This window comes from Schistocerca gregaria, chromosome 8 (genome assembly GCF_023897955.1).
Source record: "Schistocerca gregaria isolate iqSchGreg1 chromosome 8, iqSchGreg1.2, whole genome shotgun sequence".
Lineage (NCBI taxonomy): Eukaryota > Metazoa > Arthropoda > Insecta > Orthoptera > Acrididae > Schistocerca > Schistocerca gregaria.
The window spans coordinates 113,720,484-113,738,995 of NC_064927.1; the positions used below are offsets into that span (position 1 = coordinate 113,720,484).

At 38.5% G+C, this 18,512-nt stretch overlaps 1 protein-coding gene across 2 annotated transcripts in view; it reads left to right on the top strand.

Annotated features, from left to right (window-relative positions):
• The window catches only part of LOC126284038 (cholesterol transporter ABCA5-like), a 333,206-nt gene that overhangs the window by 49,645 nt on the left and 265,049 nt on the right, over positions 1–18,512 (top strand). For both annotated transcript variants that reach the window (XM_049982602.1, XM_049982603.1), the window contains exons 2-3: positions 9,273–9,418; positions 9,510–9,683. In XM_049982602.1, coding sequence (XP_049838559.1) covers positions 9,323–9,418; positions 9,510–9,683 — 270 coding nt within the window. In that variant the 5' untranslated portion in view covers positions 9,273–9,322. The remainder of the gene's footprint in view (positions 1–9,272; positions 9,419–9,509; positions 9,684–18,512) is intronic.

Below are 18,512 nucleotides of genomic sequence, written 5' to 3' on the forward strand. Positions count from 1 at the left end.
GCTTTGTGTGTTAGCGAATGTTCATCATGGATTTTATTCACTTCCCAAGGAAACTACTCTGGATTCAATCTATCGCTGTAAGTTTCTAGACTCTCTCACATAGCTTCGAGATAGCACCATCTTGTACACAGATGGCTCTAAGACTGGCCCTGGTATCAGGTATACCTTCGTCATTGGCATTGACGGTTTTTTGTATCGGCTTGCAGAACACTGCTCAGTGTTTACAACAGAGCTCTTCATCCTCTATTAGGCCACTTGTTACATCCTGCTTCTTAATCTGTCATATGCTCCAATTGTCTTAGTGCCTTTCAGAACCTGATTGTGCTGTGTACTCAGTCTACCCCTTGGTGCAGCAGGTCCAAATATTCCTCCACTTGCTTGCTGTTGAGGGAGTCATTGTGATGTTCATGTGGGTTCCTGGTTATCTTGCTGTGATGGAAAATAAGGCTGCTGATGCAACTGCCAAGGATGCAGCCCTCCTACGTCGGCCTGCTAGCACTTAAGTTCCTTAAGATGATCTTGTTGCCATCTGTCAGCAGGTGGTGTCACTTTGGCATTTCCACTGGTCTTCTCTTCATGGGAACAAGCTCCCAGTAAATTAAACTTCTCCCAGTGGCTTGGCCAACCTCCTCTCAGCTCTCGCTATGAGTAGTTCATTTTAGCTAGGTTGCATATTGGGCACTGCCTTTGTTAAGTGGTGATCCCCCACCACTTTCTGCTCATTGTTGTCAATCTTTGATGGGTTGCCATTTCATGACCAAATGCCATTTTTTTAACCACTTATGTTTTCGTGTATGTTTGCTGACTGAGTTACTGGCCATTTTAGTGAATGATGTGTGGGCTGTCATTTTACTTTTTACCCATTGTAGTAATATGCCAAAGAACATCAAATCTCTGATACAGGTCCTTTCTCCAAGAGAAAGCCCTTGTTTTTAGCTCTCTTCCCTTCTGTCAGTTGGGCTTAAGGAGTAGTCACTTTTAATTTGTGTTCTGAGGTTGTGATATGAGTGCTTATGAACTCAGTTGCTTTTGCACTACAAAACAAACCAAACAAACAAGCAGAAAAACTATTGAAGTGCTTTTGTAGACATGAGTTGATGTGCTGTCAAATAGTTCTGAACAGAAGAATGGTATTGCCCAGTGAAGCATTATGCTGTTTGCCATAACCATAAACAGTATAATGTTTACAGTAAGGAGTCCTGTACAATGCCCCTTACTTGTGGATGATTTTCTAGCTTTCTGTTCCTCTCCCAATACTGTGACAGTGACTAACCATCTTTGAAGAGATTTTGGGATTGCAGCTAGTCGTCGTAGACTTCACTCCTTAATATTTCGACTTGACACCTGCCAGTCATCTTCAGGTGTCCAGTCAAAATATCTTGGAGTGAAGTTTATGATGACTGGCTGCAATCCCAAAATCTCTACAAATATTTAATATCCTGGGAAAATTTTATATTTCACAGTGACTAATCAGTTGCTACTTACATTGCAGCAATTAGAAGAGTGAGCTACAAAGACAGGTTACCAGTTTTCTGCAGATAAGTGTGTATGTGTTTGTTTTAATCATTCTCATATTTTTAATTTATCTGACATGCATATGAGGGACACCATTCTACATTTTTAAGACTTAGTGAGTTTTCTGGGTCCCATTTTTTATTCAGAAACTGTTTTTTTATTCCAAGCCGTTATCAAGCCTGAGGGATAGGAAAGTCAAGACCAAGAAGACACTGAACATGTTAAAGTGCCTTAGCCACAGATCTTGGGGAGTTAAGAGAGTGTGTCTGCTCCAGTTTTATAGGGCCTTCATGCAATTGTGACTATATTGTTGGCGCTCACTTTACTGCTCAGTGAGACCTTCTTATCTGTAGATCACTGATGCTATCCACCTTGAGGGGATTAGGTTGGCCATGGGTGCTTACAGGACCAGCACCACACCCAGCCTCTGCACTTAGGCTAGAGATCTGGCATTCACCATCTGGTGGCAGTTCCTCATCAGATATGCAAGTTCCTTATTTCTCTGAATACCGGCACACCAAATTATTGCTCATCTGCCTCTGGAATGCCTTTTCTCCAATTTTCCGTGACTGCCAACGCTGTTTGGGATGCATGTGCAGTGCATGCTGGAGTCACTTAGTGTGGAGCTAGTGCAACTCCCAATCTTTAGTTTTAATTGCCTGCTACCCTGGTTACTGCAAAGGCCCAAGGTAATTTTAAATTTAGTGCAGCATTGTTTTATGACACTGAAAATAGTGCCCTTCACAGCTCTTGTACCCAGCAGATAAAGTAGTCCATAATCTCCAGGATGCCATCCTCCACATACAAAGGCTGGGAAAGAAGGTATCTTTCTGCTGGATGTTGTTGTACATGGGCAGATGCAGAAGCCAAGGAGGCATGTCATGATTCTCGGTACTTCAGTGTACCATCCCCCTGCATGATATTGCATCACTGTTGAGATACAGAGTCGTGTGACAGTGGGAAGAAGTGATAGGCAGTAAGCTGCTTCTAGTGAAGTCCACAACATGGCCAGGATATACCTCTTCCCAGTCATGCAGGCAGGTTGAGGTTCTCCTTGATTGTCTTTGCGTAGGCCACAGACCTATGATGCACAGCTTCCTGCTCTGGCAAGAGGATCCTCCAATGTGTGATGCTTGTGGCATATAGATCACAGTGTGCCACATTCTACCAGGCTGTGTTTTATTTTCAGACCAAAGGGTGGCTGTTCATTTGCTGACAGATTGGCTTAAATTTTAATTGACAAGCAAATGAATGTGGTACGACTTTTAAGATTTTGTGAATTGTCTGTGTTTTTATCTCTTTTCTCACATTTTATCCATTGTAACCACATTCATTCCTACTGATTTCGTATGGGCACTGATTTGATTTTATCTTATTTTATCAGGGAAGTAAAAACAGCAATGGTCAAGCCTGCTGCTGCCTGCACAGAAACAGAGTTCATGTGGTATCATTCCCTGTCTCTCTAGTAAAGCCAACCAATGCCCTTGAACAGTGCAAGGAGATCCTTTACCAGTGCTTTGAAAGACACAGTCCTTAAGGTCTGGTTGATCCGAATATTCTGTGTCTTTTAATCTCCAATGCCTCGCATTTGAAGATCAAATGTGAAGTGGTTTCCTCACCCACACCACACAACCTACATTTGGGGTCTTCTTCTGTTATACCATTTGTATGTAGGTGTTTCTTTGAAATTCCCATGGCCTGTCAATAGTCCAACCATGAATTACATTTCTCTCCTGTTCAAGCCCAGGATTGAGACCCTTCTCTTAGAACATGGCTTCGGCCTCAATACCTTGCCATGATTTTGCTTTTGGACCTTCGCTGAATATTCTAGATGCTGTCTCCTTGTCCAGTCTCATAGTTTTATTTTGATCATTGCCTTGGTGATTGTCAGGACAGGTTCCAGTCCAATAAATGGTGTCATTGTCCATAGCCTGGCCAACCTATTGGCGTGCCCATTACCACTAACCCTCGAGTGACCTGGGAACCACAACAGGTTTAACCTCTTGCTTTTGCCTAGCTTTACAAGGACTTTCTACCACTAAACATTTCTCTAATCCACCTGAAAATGGTGGTCTCCAAGCCACGCACCTCTGCTGCCTTAACCATGGATTCTAAGGTCGTGTTGCTAAAAGCCCTTTCGATATCCGAGAAGATGCAGAGAACTATTCCCTGAAAGTATAGTGCTTTCTCCACCTTCCTAACAAGTTGGTGGAGTGCAGTTTTACGTGATTTTCCTGGTTGGTATGCATGTTGGTTTATGTGTAGAGGGACACTAGTTAATGTCCTCTCCCTAACATGCATGTTGACCAGGTTTACTAATGTTTTAAGAAGAAAGGAGGACACACTGGCTGGTCTCATATCCTTGGCCTTGGTATAATCAGTTCTCCCTGGGTTTGGAATGAAGACGACCTTCACTGCCCTCCAGATGTTAGGAGTGATTCCTGATGCTGGGCTAACCCTAAATAATCTGCATAGGAATCTTATTAAGTTCACTCCTACTTGTTGCAGGAGCGCTGGAAAAATTCCATCTGGGCCAGGTGACTTGAATGGTTGAAATGTTCCCATGGCCCATTGGATTTCACTATGGTCTACACATTCTGAAAATTGATATCTCTCAGGGATCTCATCCTGGTCTGTGTTGTCTGTCAGAGTACATTGAAGAAAATTAGTCTTGAATAGTTGTTCCAGCGTTTCATGTGCTGTCCTTGTATACTCCCCATCCTCTTTCCTTAATGTTTCTCCTGGATTAGTTGGTGTCCTCATGAGGATTTTGTGAAGTCTGGCCTGAACAGCCATATCCTCTACCTCCTCACAGAACACTTTCCAGGACGCCTGCTTTTCTTGCTTAATTGCAAGATTGTATTTGACAAGGGCCTCCCAACATTCTGCCCATTGTCCTTTTCTTCTTGCAGGGTTAAATAGTCTTCATTCCTGTTTCCTCTGTGATTCCAGGTTGTTGCTCCACCGAGATACATTCCTATTCATGCACTTCTTGGTGACTGAGCAGTTGTTATGGTATGAGGTTATGATGGCAGAGGTCACTGCCTTTGCTACCTCCTCAAACTCTACTAGATTCCTTATCAAAGTACTGACTCCCAATAGGCCTGAGTTGAGGTCCCTCCTATATGCCTCCCAGTCCATTTTCCTGGGGTTCCTATAGGATATGGTCTGTCTGATGGCCATTTCAACCTTAATTAATTTACATGTGGTCTGATGAGGATGGCTCTATAGCTACATGCAATTGTTTGACATAACTACCCATCAAAGTGGAACCGAAGGTTGTGAATTACTTCTTCCTAAATGCAGGTTCCTTTCCCCTATTAAGGATCTCTAAGTTATTAGCTAGAAGAAATTCGAGAAGGTACTCACCTCTACTGTCGGTGTCGGTGCTACCCCACACTACGTTGTGGGCATTAGCATTGCTTCCAACCAATAGTTTGTCAGCCTGTTATGCACAGACTTCTGTCAGTCCCCTCATCTCCTGAGGAGGAGGAGCAATATCCTCGTAAAGAAGGTATGCTGAGGCCATTAGAAACTCCCTTGTGATACCTTCCTCACGTTGCCACATCCTGATGGTCACTAAGTGCCTAGAACAAAAGTCCACCATTGACATGAAGGGGATTCCATTTTTAACATAAATGCACATTCTGGAGTTTCTTATATTTTCAACATAAACCAGCTTACCTCCAGTGCCACCGAGGCCCGAAACACCCCCTTTATATAAATAGGGTTCCTGAATCAGGACCGTGTCCACTTCTTGTCTTCACAGAAGATGACTCATGGCAGCAGTGGCCCCATTATTGTGTTGCAGATTTATCTGCAGCTTATTCAGTCTCCATCTTGCTGCCATTGTCACTTATGATGTCTTTGATTACCCCAATGGCAGCCTGCAAGAACCCCAAGAATAGTCTCAGGTCCTGTTCCCCCATTACCTTCAGGGACTTCTCTCTGACTTCCACCACATGGGTTTGGCCATTTGGTGCACTCTTCCGGTTGATTACCTTCCAAACTGCTGTCGAGACTTTCAGGTTTTGAGACCCTATTTTCTCAATCAGTCTCTTGAGAGGTACCCTTTAGGAGTTTTGGCACCAGGATTAGGATCTTTGCAGTCCTGAAAAACTCAGCCGCTGTCTTTACCAGCAGCTTCGCATCGTCCCATGATGATATTAGGGGCCAGTCCACTGTACTCACCCCTCACAGACAAAGATAAGAGCACAATGATCCATATAGACTCTCCTGAATTTGGGTCCTGGACCAGCATCCCCCCCAACCCCAGTCTTCTCAAAGAGAGCCATCTGCACAAGCTCCTGCTGTGAGGTGATATTGACCAGTGCATAGCCTTGCTGGATAACCACCATCCAAAAAATCGAGACTACATTACAGTAGGTCTGTTCCCCTATTTCTTGCCTAGGCTTTATCTGAATACGCTTATCCTGAGAAGTGGGAGTCTTAGATTCCTCGCTCATTCTCTTACTGCCTGCACTCGATGTACACCCACTTCACACTGGGACAGTCTTCTCTTGAAGGTCTTGGGCTTAGCTCAAGCCATTGTAGTTCCCTCCACTTTTGTTTAGGAAGCCACTCTTTCCCTTCCTTTAGCTTTTGTCCTGTAAGAAGTTTCCTCCTCTGAGCCCCAGATAAGTCTTTGATCTGGTCCAACTTCTTAGTCTGTCCCCCTGTTCAGCTCAGGGGATGTTTTCCATCGGTTCCAGCCCCGATATTTGGATGTCTGAGATCTCAACTTGCCCCCCAGTATTGCTTCTTTCATGTCCATTTTGGTCCCATGAGCATTGGGAATCTAATTGGTCCACAGCATGGAAACCCCACCCGGTGCAATGCTAATTACTCAGGAGGTTACCCGGTATCCCTGAGGCTCCATTCACGACACATCTTCCCATGCGTCACGCACCCTCAGCATGCGTCGCATCATACTTGGGTTTGGTATTGAGGAGTTGGGAAAAGACAATGAATGAATGTGGAATGACAGGTCAGTGTGGGACACACTTAGTCTGGTCCATTGCCCAAGACCGTACCAAGGTTAGGTTCCCACGGCCGACATAGCCCGCAGCTTCATGTGAACACACAAGCCTCTCCACTCACATGGTCAGTGCTACTTCAGGCAGGGTAGTGTACCCATGAGAGGTGGGCACTGATAACCTTGTCATTCAGTAACCCCCCCCCCTCCCTCCGCGACTGCATGCGCGCGCTCACACACACTCACACACACACACACACACACACACACACACACACACACACACACACACACACACACACACACACACAGTTTAACTCTTACAGTTACTTTTTTATATACTTCACAGTAACAACATTTGTTCTCTGTTATACCAGTTTTGTGACTTCCTTTTCTGATTGCTTTTGAAATTAGACAGTAGAAAATGCAGTATGGAATGTAACAATATTATGAAAAGGAAAGTTGCTACTCATCATATAGTGGAAATGCTGAACCACAGATAGGCACAACAAATAGACTGTCAAGAATAAAGCTTTTGGTCAGTAAGGCCTTCATCCAAAGTAGGCGACAGACAGATAGATGCAAACGCAACTCACACACACGACTGCAGTCATTGCTTGTTACCTGTGTGAACACGTGTACCACCTGTCAATATAATTCCTAAATAATCTATCAGCATAGTTTTAACATTAAATTGTCCAATTTGTGTTTCATGCATAAAATCCCATTTAGCAAAAGTTAAGTCTCTCAGCAAATTCACAATCTCATCTTTGAGTAACAGTTAAAATCTCACTAGATAAGTTATCAATAAGATTATCAAAATGGGCTTCTTTATGAGTAGTAATTTTATTTGTGCAATTTAATGACCTTAGAATATTGCAAAAAACTATTTATGCTTGCTTGCTAGAGTCTTCAATTTCTATATTGAATGACAGTTCTATATTGAAATCACCATAGACAGAGAGATTTATCTTTTCCTCAATATTTTTTTCACAATAAGTTCTGCAGCTATGTTTTAAGACCTAAGGAGACTTAGAACTCTCATATTCTGGCCTGTCAGCTTTATGCTGCTGAACTTCCTGTCTGATTTGAACAGTACTGGCTTACATCAACTTATGTGAATTTTAGACTATCTTTAATAAATATTAAAGCTCTGCTATTTTTCTTACTGTTTTCTGGACATTAAGCTAGCAGCAGTACAGCCTTGAGGAACAATAATGTATATTTCAGCTTCAGTTAGCCCGTTCTGATATACAAATTACATCGACTTTCTGACGTCTGCAATAATGTTCTAATTCTAGTACCTTATTTCAATCCTGTGTGTGTTACTCCTGTGGAGACTGCGAGTATGGGGTTAAACTTATTATAGTGCACACAGAGATATTCAAGTGCCCTTTTACCCCACACTCCATGCATATTTGGAATGGCAATAAATACTAACATTTGGTACAGTGCTAAGTATTGTTTGCCATGTAGATTTGCCAAGTATGTATGTAGGTGTAGATAATACAATGATCTGCCCCTTGCACTAATGATGCTGTGCTACATTAGACAGTGACCATCTAATGAAACATGTATTTATACAGTACTAACACATCAAGACAGCATTACAGTAAAAGACAACAGAATCAGAGTGACATTGTAGTTTGCAGAGTGAATAAATGGATGGAATGATAAACACTGTGAACGCACAAATTGAATTCCTTTGCTCTTGCAAAGATCAGTGTGGAGCCTTAAATGAGGTAACGGTAGTTCCTCATAGAGTTGAAGAAATGCTTGATCCTTGATAGAAAAAATGAGTGGTGGTAATGTGATTGTAATACACTCACCACTGTTCATAAAGCCCCAGTTACTTAACAAAGATTTTGAAAATGACTCAATGCCAGTTACAAATGATGTTAGTCGCAGAACGATTGCTCATTAAACTATTACTTCTACTTGTGCAGATAGGTAGGTCACTTGTGGCGAAATATGTGTTATTGATTTCATACCAGCAGAAATCTCTCCCTCCCCCCGTCAGCCCTCCAAAAATAAAAAATAAAAACTTCTCTGGATCAGTAGTGTAGAGGGAAATGAAAATATCGCTGGTAACTCATACTAGAGGACATTCTCTATTGGGGGGGGGGGGGGGGGGAGGGGGGATGTGTGCATAGATGTGAGCTGCAGTAAAAGAAATAATATGCAACACTCACATTCATTTTCAAAATGTATTGGTCATGTTGAGTTTGATGTGTGTTTTTTTTTTAAGTTATTTTTATTTTTAATTTTTGCCGCCTCTGAAGAGTACCTCAGTTCTTTCTTTACTTCACATGCAAAGAGATGTGAAGAATAAATAAGAGAAAAAATATCTTTCACCAGTGTTAGTAATCAGTGGAGTACAGATCTGTATTTTATTTTATTTTATTTTCTTAGTAGTAATTTTTGATGTGTGCAACTTTGCCTATTATTGTAAAACACAAGTTTAGTAATTGCCCTTTGCTATTTCCTTCCTTTGAAGGGATAGTTTTATTATAACTATTTTTTGATGCTGTTGACACCATTAGTCTTTTTATAAATATAAATCTTGTGCAATTGAAGAGAGAAACAATGTGATGGAAGTAGATTTTTGTTGAAAGATCTAATCTATATCATAAAGTATTTACAGCTGAGCAATAGCCACTGAAAGGCAGCAGTCTAGTGAGTTAAGCTGTACCCTGTGTGGTGGGACTTGTTATGTGTGTTTCAATATTTAAATGAACAATTGGATGTTGAATTTTTGTAATGTTTTTCTTTTCATATTCAGGGTGATATCAATTCGTTCCAACAAAGAATTTTTTCCTGGAAAAAGAAACAATGGGGGAAAGAACTTCAACTTATTTTTCTCAGCTAAAGGCGATGATAATAAGGAATCTTTTGCTCAAGAAAAGAGAAAAACGAAAGACAATAGCAGTATGTAATTGGCTCTACTGATATTTTTTTAAAAAAGTTATGAATTCAAATTGTAATTGCGTCTTTACAAATAATGTTGTAACTATTACAGGAAGTATTTCTGCCACTTTACTCACTTGGAATATTAATAATCATCAAGATAATGATACCAAATCCCAACTTCCCCATAATGAATACACCTCGAGGTGACGCAACGCTCTTCGAACATTTTCAGCTTTCCAAGAATCATTCTGTGGCCATTGTTCCAAATACATCAGAAACACAGGTAAGTGGTACTGGCATTTAAAGAACAGCATTGCCACTATAATTATATTCAAAGGACAATAGCACAGCATTAGCCATCTGAAAAAGTGTCCATTATGAAATGACCAACTTTTGCTCTGAAATTGTCACCATTTTGTGTGTGTATCGACTGAGGCTGATGGGACACATGAGAAATACAGTTTTTCACTTGGTACTCAGTGGTTTGACTGGAACTATATAGAATATTGTGAATGATAAAGCTAAGCTACATCTGAAAACAAATGTTGCATGGTTTTTGCTGTGTCATGTACTCTCCCTTATAGTTCTTCTTTAGAAACTGTCAGACCACTTTTATTTGATAATCATATAAAATATAAATGTTACACCGTAGTTTTCCTCAATAATATCTGCTCTTCCAACAATCATGTAGAAATAGTGTTTAAACAGCATTTTCATGTCTAATAATCATGTTAAAGACCACTTACATGATACTTGATGGTATTAAGAGAGAAAATCCTGTGTTTCTAACCAGGCGTACCGTGCATTCACACATTGCATTCTGTAACTCCCATAATGAAGTAGAGCTTTCTGGGATGTGGAACGATACAAGATACACATTAGCAGGCAGAAACAGCTGCAGAAGGCTGATATTTAAATTACACTATTTACAAATTATGATTAGTGATAATCTATCAATAATTTTGGGTTTCAAAATGATTTAGAAAATTGGTAGATGACCCTAAATGTTGAGAAGTGTGATGTCATCCACATGAGTACTAAAGGAATCAGTTAAACTTTGGCTAAATGATGAATCAGTCTAATCTAAAGGCCACAAATTCAGCTAAATACCTAGGAATTACAATTTTGAACAACTTCAATTGAAAAGAACTCATAGAAAATGTTGTGGGGAAGGTGAACCAAAGACCGTTTTTTGTAGGTAGAACGTATAGAAAATGCGACAGATCTACTCAAGAGACTGCCTACACTACACTTGTCCATCCTCTTTCAGAGTTCTTCTGTACGGTGTGGGATCCTTGCCAGATAGGATGAATGGAGTACCTTGAGAAAGTTCAAAGAAGAGCAGTACATTTTGTATTATCATGAAATAGGAGGGTGACTGTGTCACAGACATGAGAGAGATTTCAGGGTGTACATCATTAAAACAAACGCGTTCCTTGCTGTAGCAGGATCTTCTCACGGAACTTCAATCACCAACTTCCTTCTCTGACTGTGAAAATATTCTGTTGATGCTGCCTACATGGGATAAATGGTCATCATAATCAATTAAGGAAACCAAAGCTTGTATGGGAATATGTAGGTGCTCATTTTTTCCACGTGCTGTTCAAAAGTGGAATGATTGTGAAGGTGGTTTGATGAGCCCTCTGCCAGGTACATAAGGTCAACTGCAGAGTATCCATGTATATGTAAATGTAATGTCAGTCATTGAGCACCAGGCTCTCCACAGCTCACTTCACCAAAATAATGATTGCCTGTTCAAAGGTATACACCCACAGAATCAAAATCTGTGGCTCAGTAACATTCCGTACCACATTATTCCACTCTGTGTGCTGTAGCATGCCTTGATTTTTCTTGGGATGGTTTCCACAAGGTGGCAAAGATCTTGCTAGTCCAGTGTGTCTCACTGTTAAGAGGTTAGCACTTCTGATGTCATACAATGTGTGTGCAGAACTTTCATGTGATGATGTACTGAAACTTGTCTCAAGTGTGTTTTGTTGGGATCCTGCCAGCAGGTAGTTCAGGTCGTTATTTACAGCTGATCACTGCTTTCTGCACAAAGGTTTACACAAGATGGACGTGGTGTGGCTGTACATTTTGACTGTGATAGATAGGCCCATCACTGGAATCACCATAGGGCTGCATAATAAGTCAAAATCTCTTTTCCCAGTACTGCACAACCTTCAAATTATGTTGTGCAGTGATAAGAGAGGTCTGACAACTGTACAGGATACTGTTCTTTAACGTGACTGACCTCCCGCCCTGGACTGCATGCCTGCGTGTGTATTGGTACCTGGCTGCCCCCTCACTCATCTCTGATCATCATCAGGCATCAGACGAATCCTATACTTGTTGATGAAGAGAGCCCAGCACCATGGTTCCTCCAAAAAGACAGCGTGCAGTTCTTCTACACTCTCCCTGGGGTTCTTATGAGCTACAACTTGTAAGCAGTAGTTATCAGCTTAAGTTTTTGACTGCAGGTGACTACTACAAGGCAGATCTTCAGTGTTTTGTTTTTGACACTAGCAGGTGAATGTTCAAGTGATAATTGCTGTGGTGCACACCAGTTTGGCAGGCTACTTCCTGTCCTGACTACCCTTCTTGCTAGAAAGTGAAAAAATGCTTACGCCTTTGTGATACCCTTCAAGGCATAATGAGTAAACACTGTACCACATTGTCCATTCACAACTGAAAACACAATGTTTTCTACTGAACTGTGCTGAAAATGCAGGCTATGTTTTGCCTCCATTACATAGTGATTTTTCTGTCACCAAAAGAGCATCAAGGGGAAAAAAGAACTTGTGCAGGCCATATGGCTAACACAAAATGTTTTTTGAACAGAGTATGCCTCAGTATGCATCACAATCTCTCTTGTTCTTGGCTATACCAATCTGTCACAGTCTCAGCAGTGAGCCTCCGAAATCATTCGGTGTTAGCTGTCATGCCTGCTTGATAAGAACTCCAAACAACAGAGCAGGACTCCTTGAGCAGGGTGCACTAGCTTTTTGTGTGTGGTTCCCTTTACATGTAACAAACTCAATGAGTACAATGTGACCACCGCAAATGATGCTGTTCGGTAACACTGCTGGTTCTTAGAGACCTAACTCATTCTGAATATACCTGTCTCTTTTTTCCCCCTAAAGAATCTGTGTCTGGTGCCACATGTTGAGTGCTACTAATTTGGAAACAAAACTTTTAAAGTAAAGCATGTTAGTGATCTTTCCTTGGATGATTTATTTCTCTTCATTGCAGAAGGAAAGTAGTAAATGTACGCATAATTTTGGCTACATGCTGCAGACACAATGGCAATTTAAAATGTGACATATTCTTTCAGAAATCTGTAACGCTCATTTATAAAATTTGTCATGAAACTGCATGTCTTGGTGTGCAGCTACCATTCATAACTCTGATTCAGTTCCCAAATCATCCATATCAACAGAAGAGGGAGTAAGAACACATTTTCTCTGTCTTCTGGATGCTGGATGTCCTGGAAACAATTTTAGATGCAGTGGTATCATCATTTGCTGTGTTTTGGTACCTACCAAAATTCTGCTGTACTTGCAGCACATGACAGAAATGTGGAACATGTGATAATTTGAGAGTCTACAGTATAAATATCCAGTTATAACTGAGGCACCATCTACATCCACCAAAGTGTGTGTCTTCCACAGCAAAGCTACTTTGTGAACAAGCTCCTGTACAATTGCAAACATATGTGCCCCTATTGAAGCATCTTTCATTAGAATCAAAAACTACTTCCTGGATGATGATGTCAAAAAAATCCATCTTTGACAATTTTTTACACGTAATAGATGCCCTTAAATAAATAATAAATAGATGAAAATAAGTAGAAGAAAAAAATACAAAATATATTCTCAGCATTAATTATGCGCTTATAATACCTTTTGTTGTTTATTTGTAATTCATTAGTGTAAAAAACGTAGGTCATTTAACACACACTCATTGAACAGCGCAAAATCCTTTATTTGTCATCCATTTTGCAAAGGTAGTTAAAAATATACTTATGATTACTGCAGTGGAACTTTCCAATTGTTTGTTAAAGTAGGACGGACCAAAATATTTGTAGCTTTTATGGGTCTTTGCCAGCATAGCACATGGCATATTAATTGTATAACCAATTATTTTGTTATGGTGATGGGTTTACCAATTTAAACATTAATATTGATCCTACTAAATGACCTCGATTAAAGTAAGGTAACAAAAGTCGTATCTTGTCGGACCTCCATTTGCCCAGTGTAGTACAGCAGTTCAGTGTGACATGGACTCAGTATTTAATTTATTTATTTTATTTATTTATTTTTCATGTTCCATAGATCCTTTATGTGGGTGCATCACTAGGATGTAGAATGTGTCAGGTTATTACAGTAATGAACGATATGTAAATGGTCATGACGCTTACAAACTAAATCATACATAATGTTAAAGTGTTTAAACAACACAGATTGTAGTAGTAATAATGATTACACAAACAAAGTGCAATATGTATGACATCTGTACAATGTTTAGTTCTCGTGCAATAAATAATTGAGTGTTCCCAGACTTTATGTACATCCTGTATTTACATTCATGTACAAAATAGTCACATGTAACTAGTAATATTTCATCAAGCCTAGACATTTTCTTATCAACACATATTCATGAATGTAGTAACATAAACAGTTTTCTAATTAATTAGGCATAAGAAAATAAAATTTTGTACATACATATAGAAAAATAGACGTATTGCTGAAAGGTTTCTGAAATGTCTTGGTTGATTTTACTAAAATATTAAATATTGTAGTTATGAATAAAATAGAAAGAAACATTCCACATGGGAAAAATATATTAAATATTAATATAAATATTGTAGTTAAATAGGTATAACAACATATAGAGTTTCATATACACATATATGGCACAAAAGATAGGTACATTATTAGAATCATTAGTACATTAGTGAAAGGAAATTAGTTTTACTTTGTAATACTTTGATACTTATGAATTTTGTTGAGAGATGTTATAAATCAGAACCTACAGATTTGAGCAATATTCCAGATATTCATTAATGCTGTAGAAGCTGTTGTTTAGTTATAGATTTTTTTAGTTCTTTCAATGTTTGTTATGCTTTTGGTGTTATCTGTCAATGCTCTGTATAGGATTTTTGGTTTGTCAATTAAACTGTCCATATGTATTGGTTTTCTGTGTACGTTTTTTTTTTTTTTTTTTTTTTTTTTTTAGTCGTCCCTGTTCTTTGTTTAATAATTGTGGATCTCGCTGTTCCATGCAGAAAACTTTCTATGGCCCTTAATGAAGCCTGTTGTTGTTGTTGTTGTTGTTGTATACTTACAAATATAAATATGGATGGTAGCATCATGAGTTTAATTTCTTAAAAATACTTCTACATGATTCTATGTAAGCAACATCCTTTATTAATCTAACAGCTTTCTTTTGAAGTTTAAAATACTGCTTTGCAAAAGAGATATACCCCAGTATAATATGCCATACCTTAGCAGATTATGCATGTAGGCATAATAAGCACTTAACACTGTTTCAGCATTGTAACAATCTTTATTCATTTTTAATATATGACAGCATTTGATTAATTTTTTGGTGGGTGTTTCTTATTGTTTTCCCCATCTTAGGTGTTCATCCGCCCATAATCCTAAAAAATTTATGTGATTCTTTTGCTGAATTTGGCTATGTCCTAATGTAAACTTTACACTTGTCCAATTTTATTATTTATGTGGTTGACGTTAATCCATACAGTTCTCTTTAAATCATTTTCCTGCCACTTCTACTGCATTGTCAGTTTTCTGCAGCAACTCATCATTCTTTCCTTTTCTAAAGAAAAATATAGTATCAATTGTTGGAAGATAAGTCGTTAATAAAAACCAAGAACAGGGGGACCTTAACTGAGCCCTGGGGAACCCCATAATTAACTTTTTATATTCAGAGTGGTACATATCTTCATTCTGTAAAATTTGCACTGTTTATTTCCTGTCAGATAAGTATTACTTGAACCAGTCACAGGAAACATCAGACACCATAATTAAATAGTTTTAAAAGTATCGGATTACAATTTATAAGCTTGAAATGTTTGGAAAGTTCCAAAAACGACCCACAAATTAGTTCACTGTCCTCAGTGGTTTTGTAAACAAGTTTCAGTAAATTGAAGAGAGCCTTTTTTGAAATCATTCTGTGTGTTTGCAAGAACTTTGTTTTTGTTTGTGAAGTATAGCAATCTATCATATATTATTCTTTCATTTTTTTTTTTTTAGTATACAGGTAATAATGATAATAGTCCAAACTTTCTATTGTCAATCTTGTCACAAATTTAATAACTGGCATTACTGTTGACAACTTAAATTTACTTGGAAACATGCCAGTTGCAAAGGAGTCAATGATTATGGTGACAGGTTGAATGACAACATTATTAGCACCATATTAATAATTTTGTCAGGAATATCAACAACTCCACAGGTCATTTTACTGTTTAGTTTTCTAATGGCCCTTTGTACTTCATGGGTGTTACTGAATATAGGTACATTTATAAAACTGTATTTAAAAGAGTAGTCAAGGCAGCAGGATAATTTCAAACCATAAAAATAAGACAAAGGGTGTATGCTCAGTTATTAAATCGGATTAGCTTTTAATGTATGTAAGCAAAAAATATCAAAAATTAACATTGAAGGAAAATCCCAAACTTCATTACAGAATATTTCTTTAACTAAACAATCAGTTTGATTTTCAACAAATGAAAAACACCATAGATACAATAAACTGTTTCACTGAGAAAATAAGCACATAATTAGACCGGGGGAACAAAGTGTCAGGAACCTTTTGCAACCTGAGAAAAGTGTTTGGTTCTGTAAACCAAGCACTGCTTATTTACAAACTAAAAAACAAATACCAGAGTGCCTCAATGAATTTTTTTTATAAATGTAGCAAAAATTGATGTCAGTGTAACAGATTTTAACACCACGGTAAATCCTTTTAGTCACCTTGAAAACTTTGAGTGCCTTAAAAAATTTTCAAGTTTCCATTAAAGATGAAATAAATTAAATCTTAGCATTAACAAACAAAAACTCTGCAAGTTGGTGGTGGAATACCCACTAAAGTCATTGAAGAGTACACAAAATAATAGCAATTTCACTACCCTTTTTGAAAAGTGGTTTACCTTTGGCATATTTCTGTACCTCTGGGAAGCAGCCTTCTTCAAAATATAGATTCAATAAATCGGTATTTTGAATAGGGCTGCTTCCCAGAGTTTTAAAACTATATCAAAGTTAAACCTCTTTCCAGAAACGGGTCAAGAGAAGTCGTGGGAAATTATTGTCCTATTTCAATTCTCCCAGTTATATCTAATATATTTGAAAAAGTCATTGTTACCCAAATCCAAAACTTCATTACAGAATGTTTCTTTACCTATACAATCAATTTGGTTTTCAACAAATGAAAAACACCAGAGATACAATAAACTGTTTCATTGAGAAAATAAGCACATCATTAGACATGGGCAATAAAGTGTCAGGAACCTTTTGCAAGCTCGCAAAAGTGTTTGGTTCTGTAAACCATGCATTGCTTATTTAAAAACTACAATGTCCTACAGTGGCTTAAATCCTATTGATCAGACAGAAAACAAAGAGTTTACTTTAAATGGGGAAAATTATTATTCTGACTGGAAAATATTACAGTGTGTCCCACAAGGCTTCATACTAGGCTCATTCCTGTTTTTAATCTGTGTTAAAGATTTTCCATTAACTATCAGCTCCCAATTATTTCGGTTCTTGTACAGTACTTCTGCATTAGTTGAAAACAAGGGTTAAGTAAAAAATTCTGACTCTTTCATCAGTATCCTCAGCTATTAGAAACTTGGTTCCAACTAAATGGGTTTACTCTAACCATATATAAAACTCGCATGATGCAGTTCAAAACCATACAGTCTAAATGAGAGAAGACTAAGATTATTCACTACATCAAAGATAGAGAAGAAATCAGCTCAGTCAAATGCATAGGGTTAAATTTGAATAAAAAATTTTGAGCTGGCAGGCGCACTTTGAGTGGCTAGCTAACAGATGAAGCTTTGCAAATAACATCAAATGCCATTGACATGGACACCTGAATTGTAGCATGAGCAATCTACTCTGATTCCACTATTACATTTGGTATCGTTTTTGTGGTAACTCGACAAACATAGGGAGAATACTAAAGATACATTTTTTTTCAGTCTGTGCATTGCATTCCACAAAGAATCATCTTGCCCATTATTTAGAAAACTCTCCGATCCCTATATATTTTTGAGGTTATTATCTTTTTGTATACCTCATAAGACTTATTTGAGGGAAAACATTCTGTTTGTACATGCTACAAGTAACAAAGAAAACTTTGCTTCCTTCCCATGACCTCAAATTCTATTCAAACCAAATATAATGCAAATGTATGTAATCAGATGAATAAACCACAATTTACATTGATTTTTATTTGATAGTGGTCCAAGTGAAATACTCATTTCTGTACTCATCACATCAGATATCTCTCTGGGGTTTGCCACCAGATCATATTCTGCAAATCTCACAATATTTCATAGGTACAACTGTTCAACATCTTCAGGTGGTGCTTATTGCTGTTGTCACTGTGACCGTGTCAAAATTTATCAGGGCAGGAGCCCATAACATACATGTGGCAGAAAGGTCTTTTGTGCATGCACTATGAGTAATGACTGTGCTACCAGATATACATTTACATCACACCATACTCAGCAAGCCACCTAATGGTGTGTGGCGAAGGGTACTTTCAGTACCGCTATCCGATCCTTCCAACCATGTTTCACTCACGAATAGAGCATGGTAAGAATGATTGTCAGTAAGTCTCTGTATTGGCTCAAATTTCTCAAATTTTCTCCTCATGGTCAATACACGAGACGTATGTGAGGGGAAGTAATATGTTGTCTAACTCCTGAAAAGTACTGTTCCAAAATTTCAATAGTAAATCTCCTCATGATGCACAAAGCCTGTCTTGTAATGTCTGCCAGTGGAGTTTGGTTAGCATCTCTGTAATGCTCTCTTGCCAGCTAAACAATCCCCTGATGAAACGTACCACTCTTCATTGGATCTTC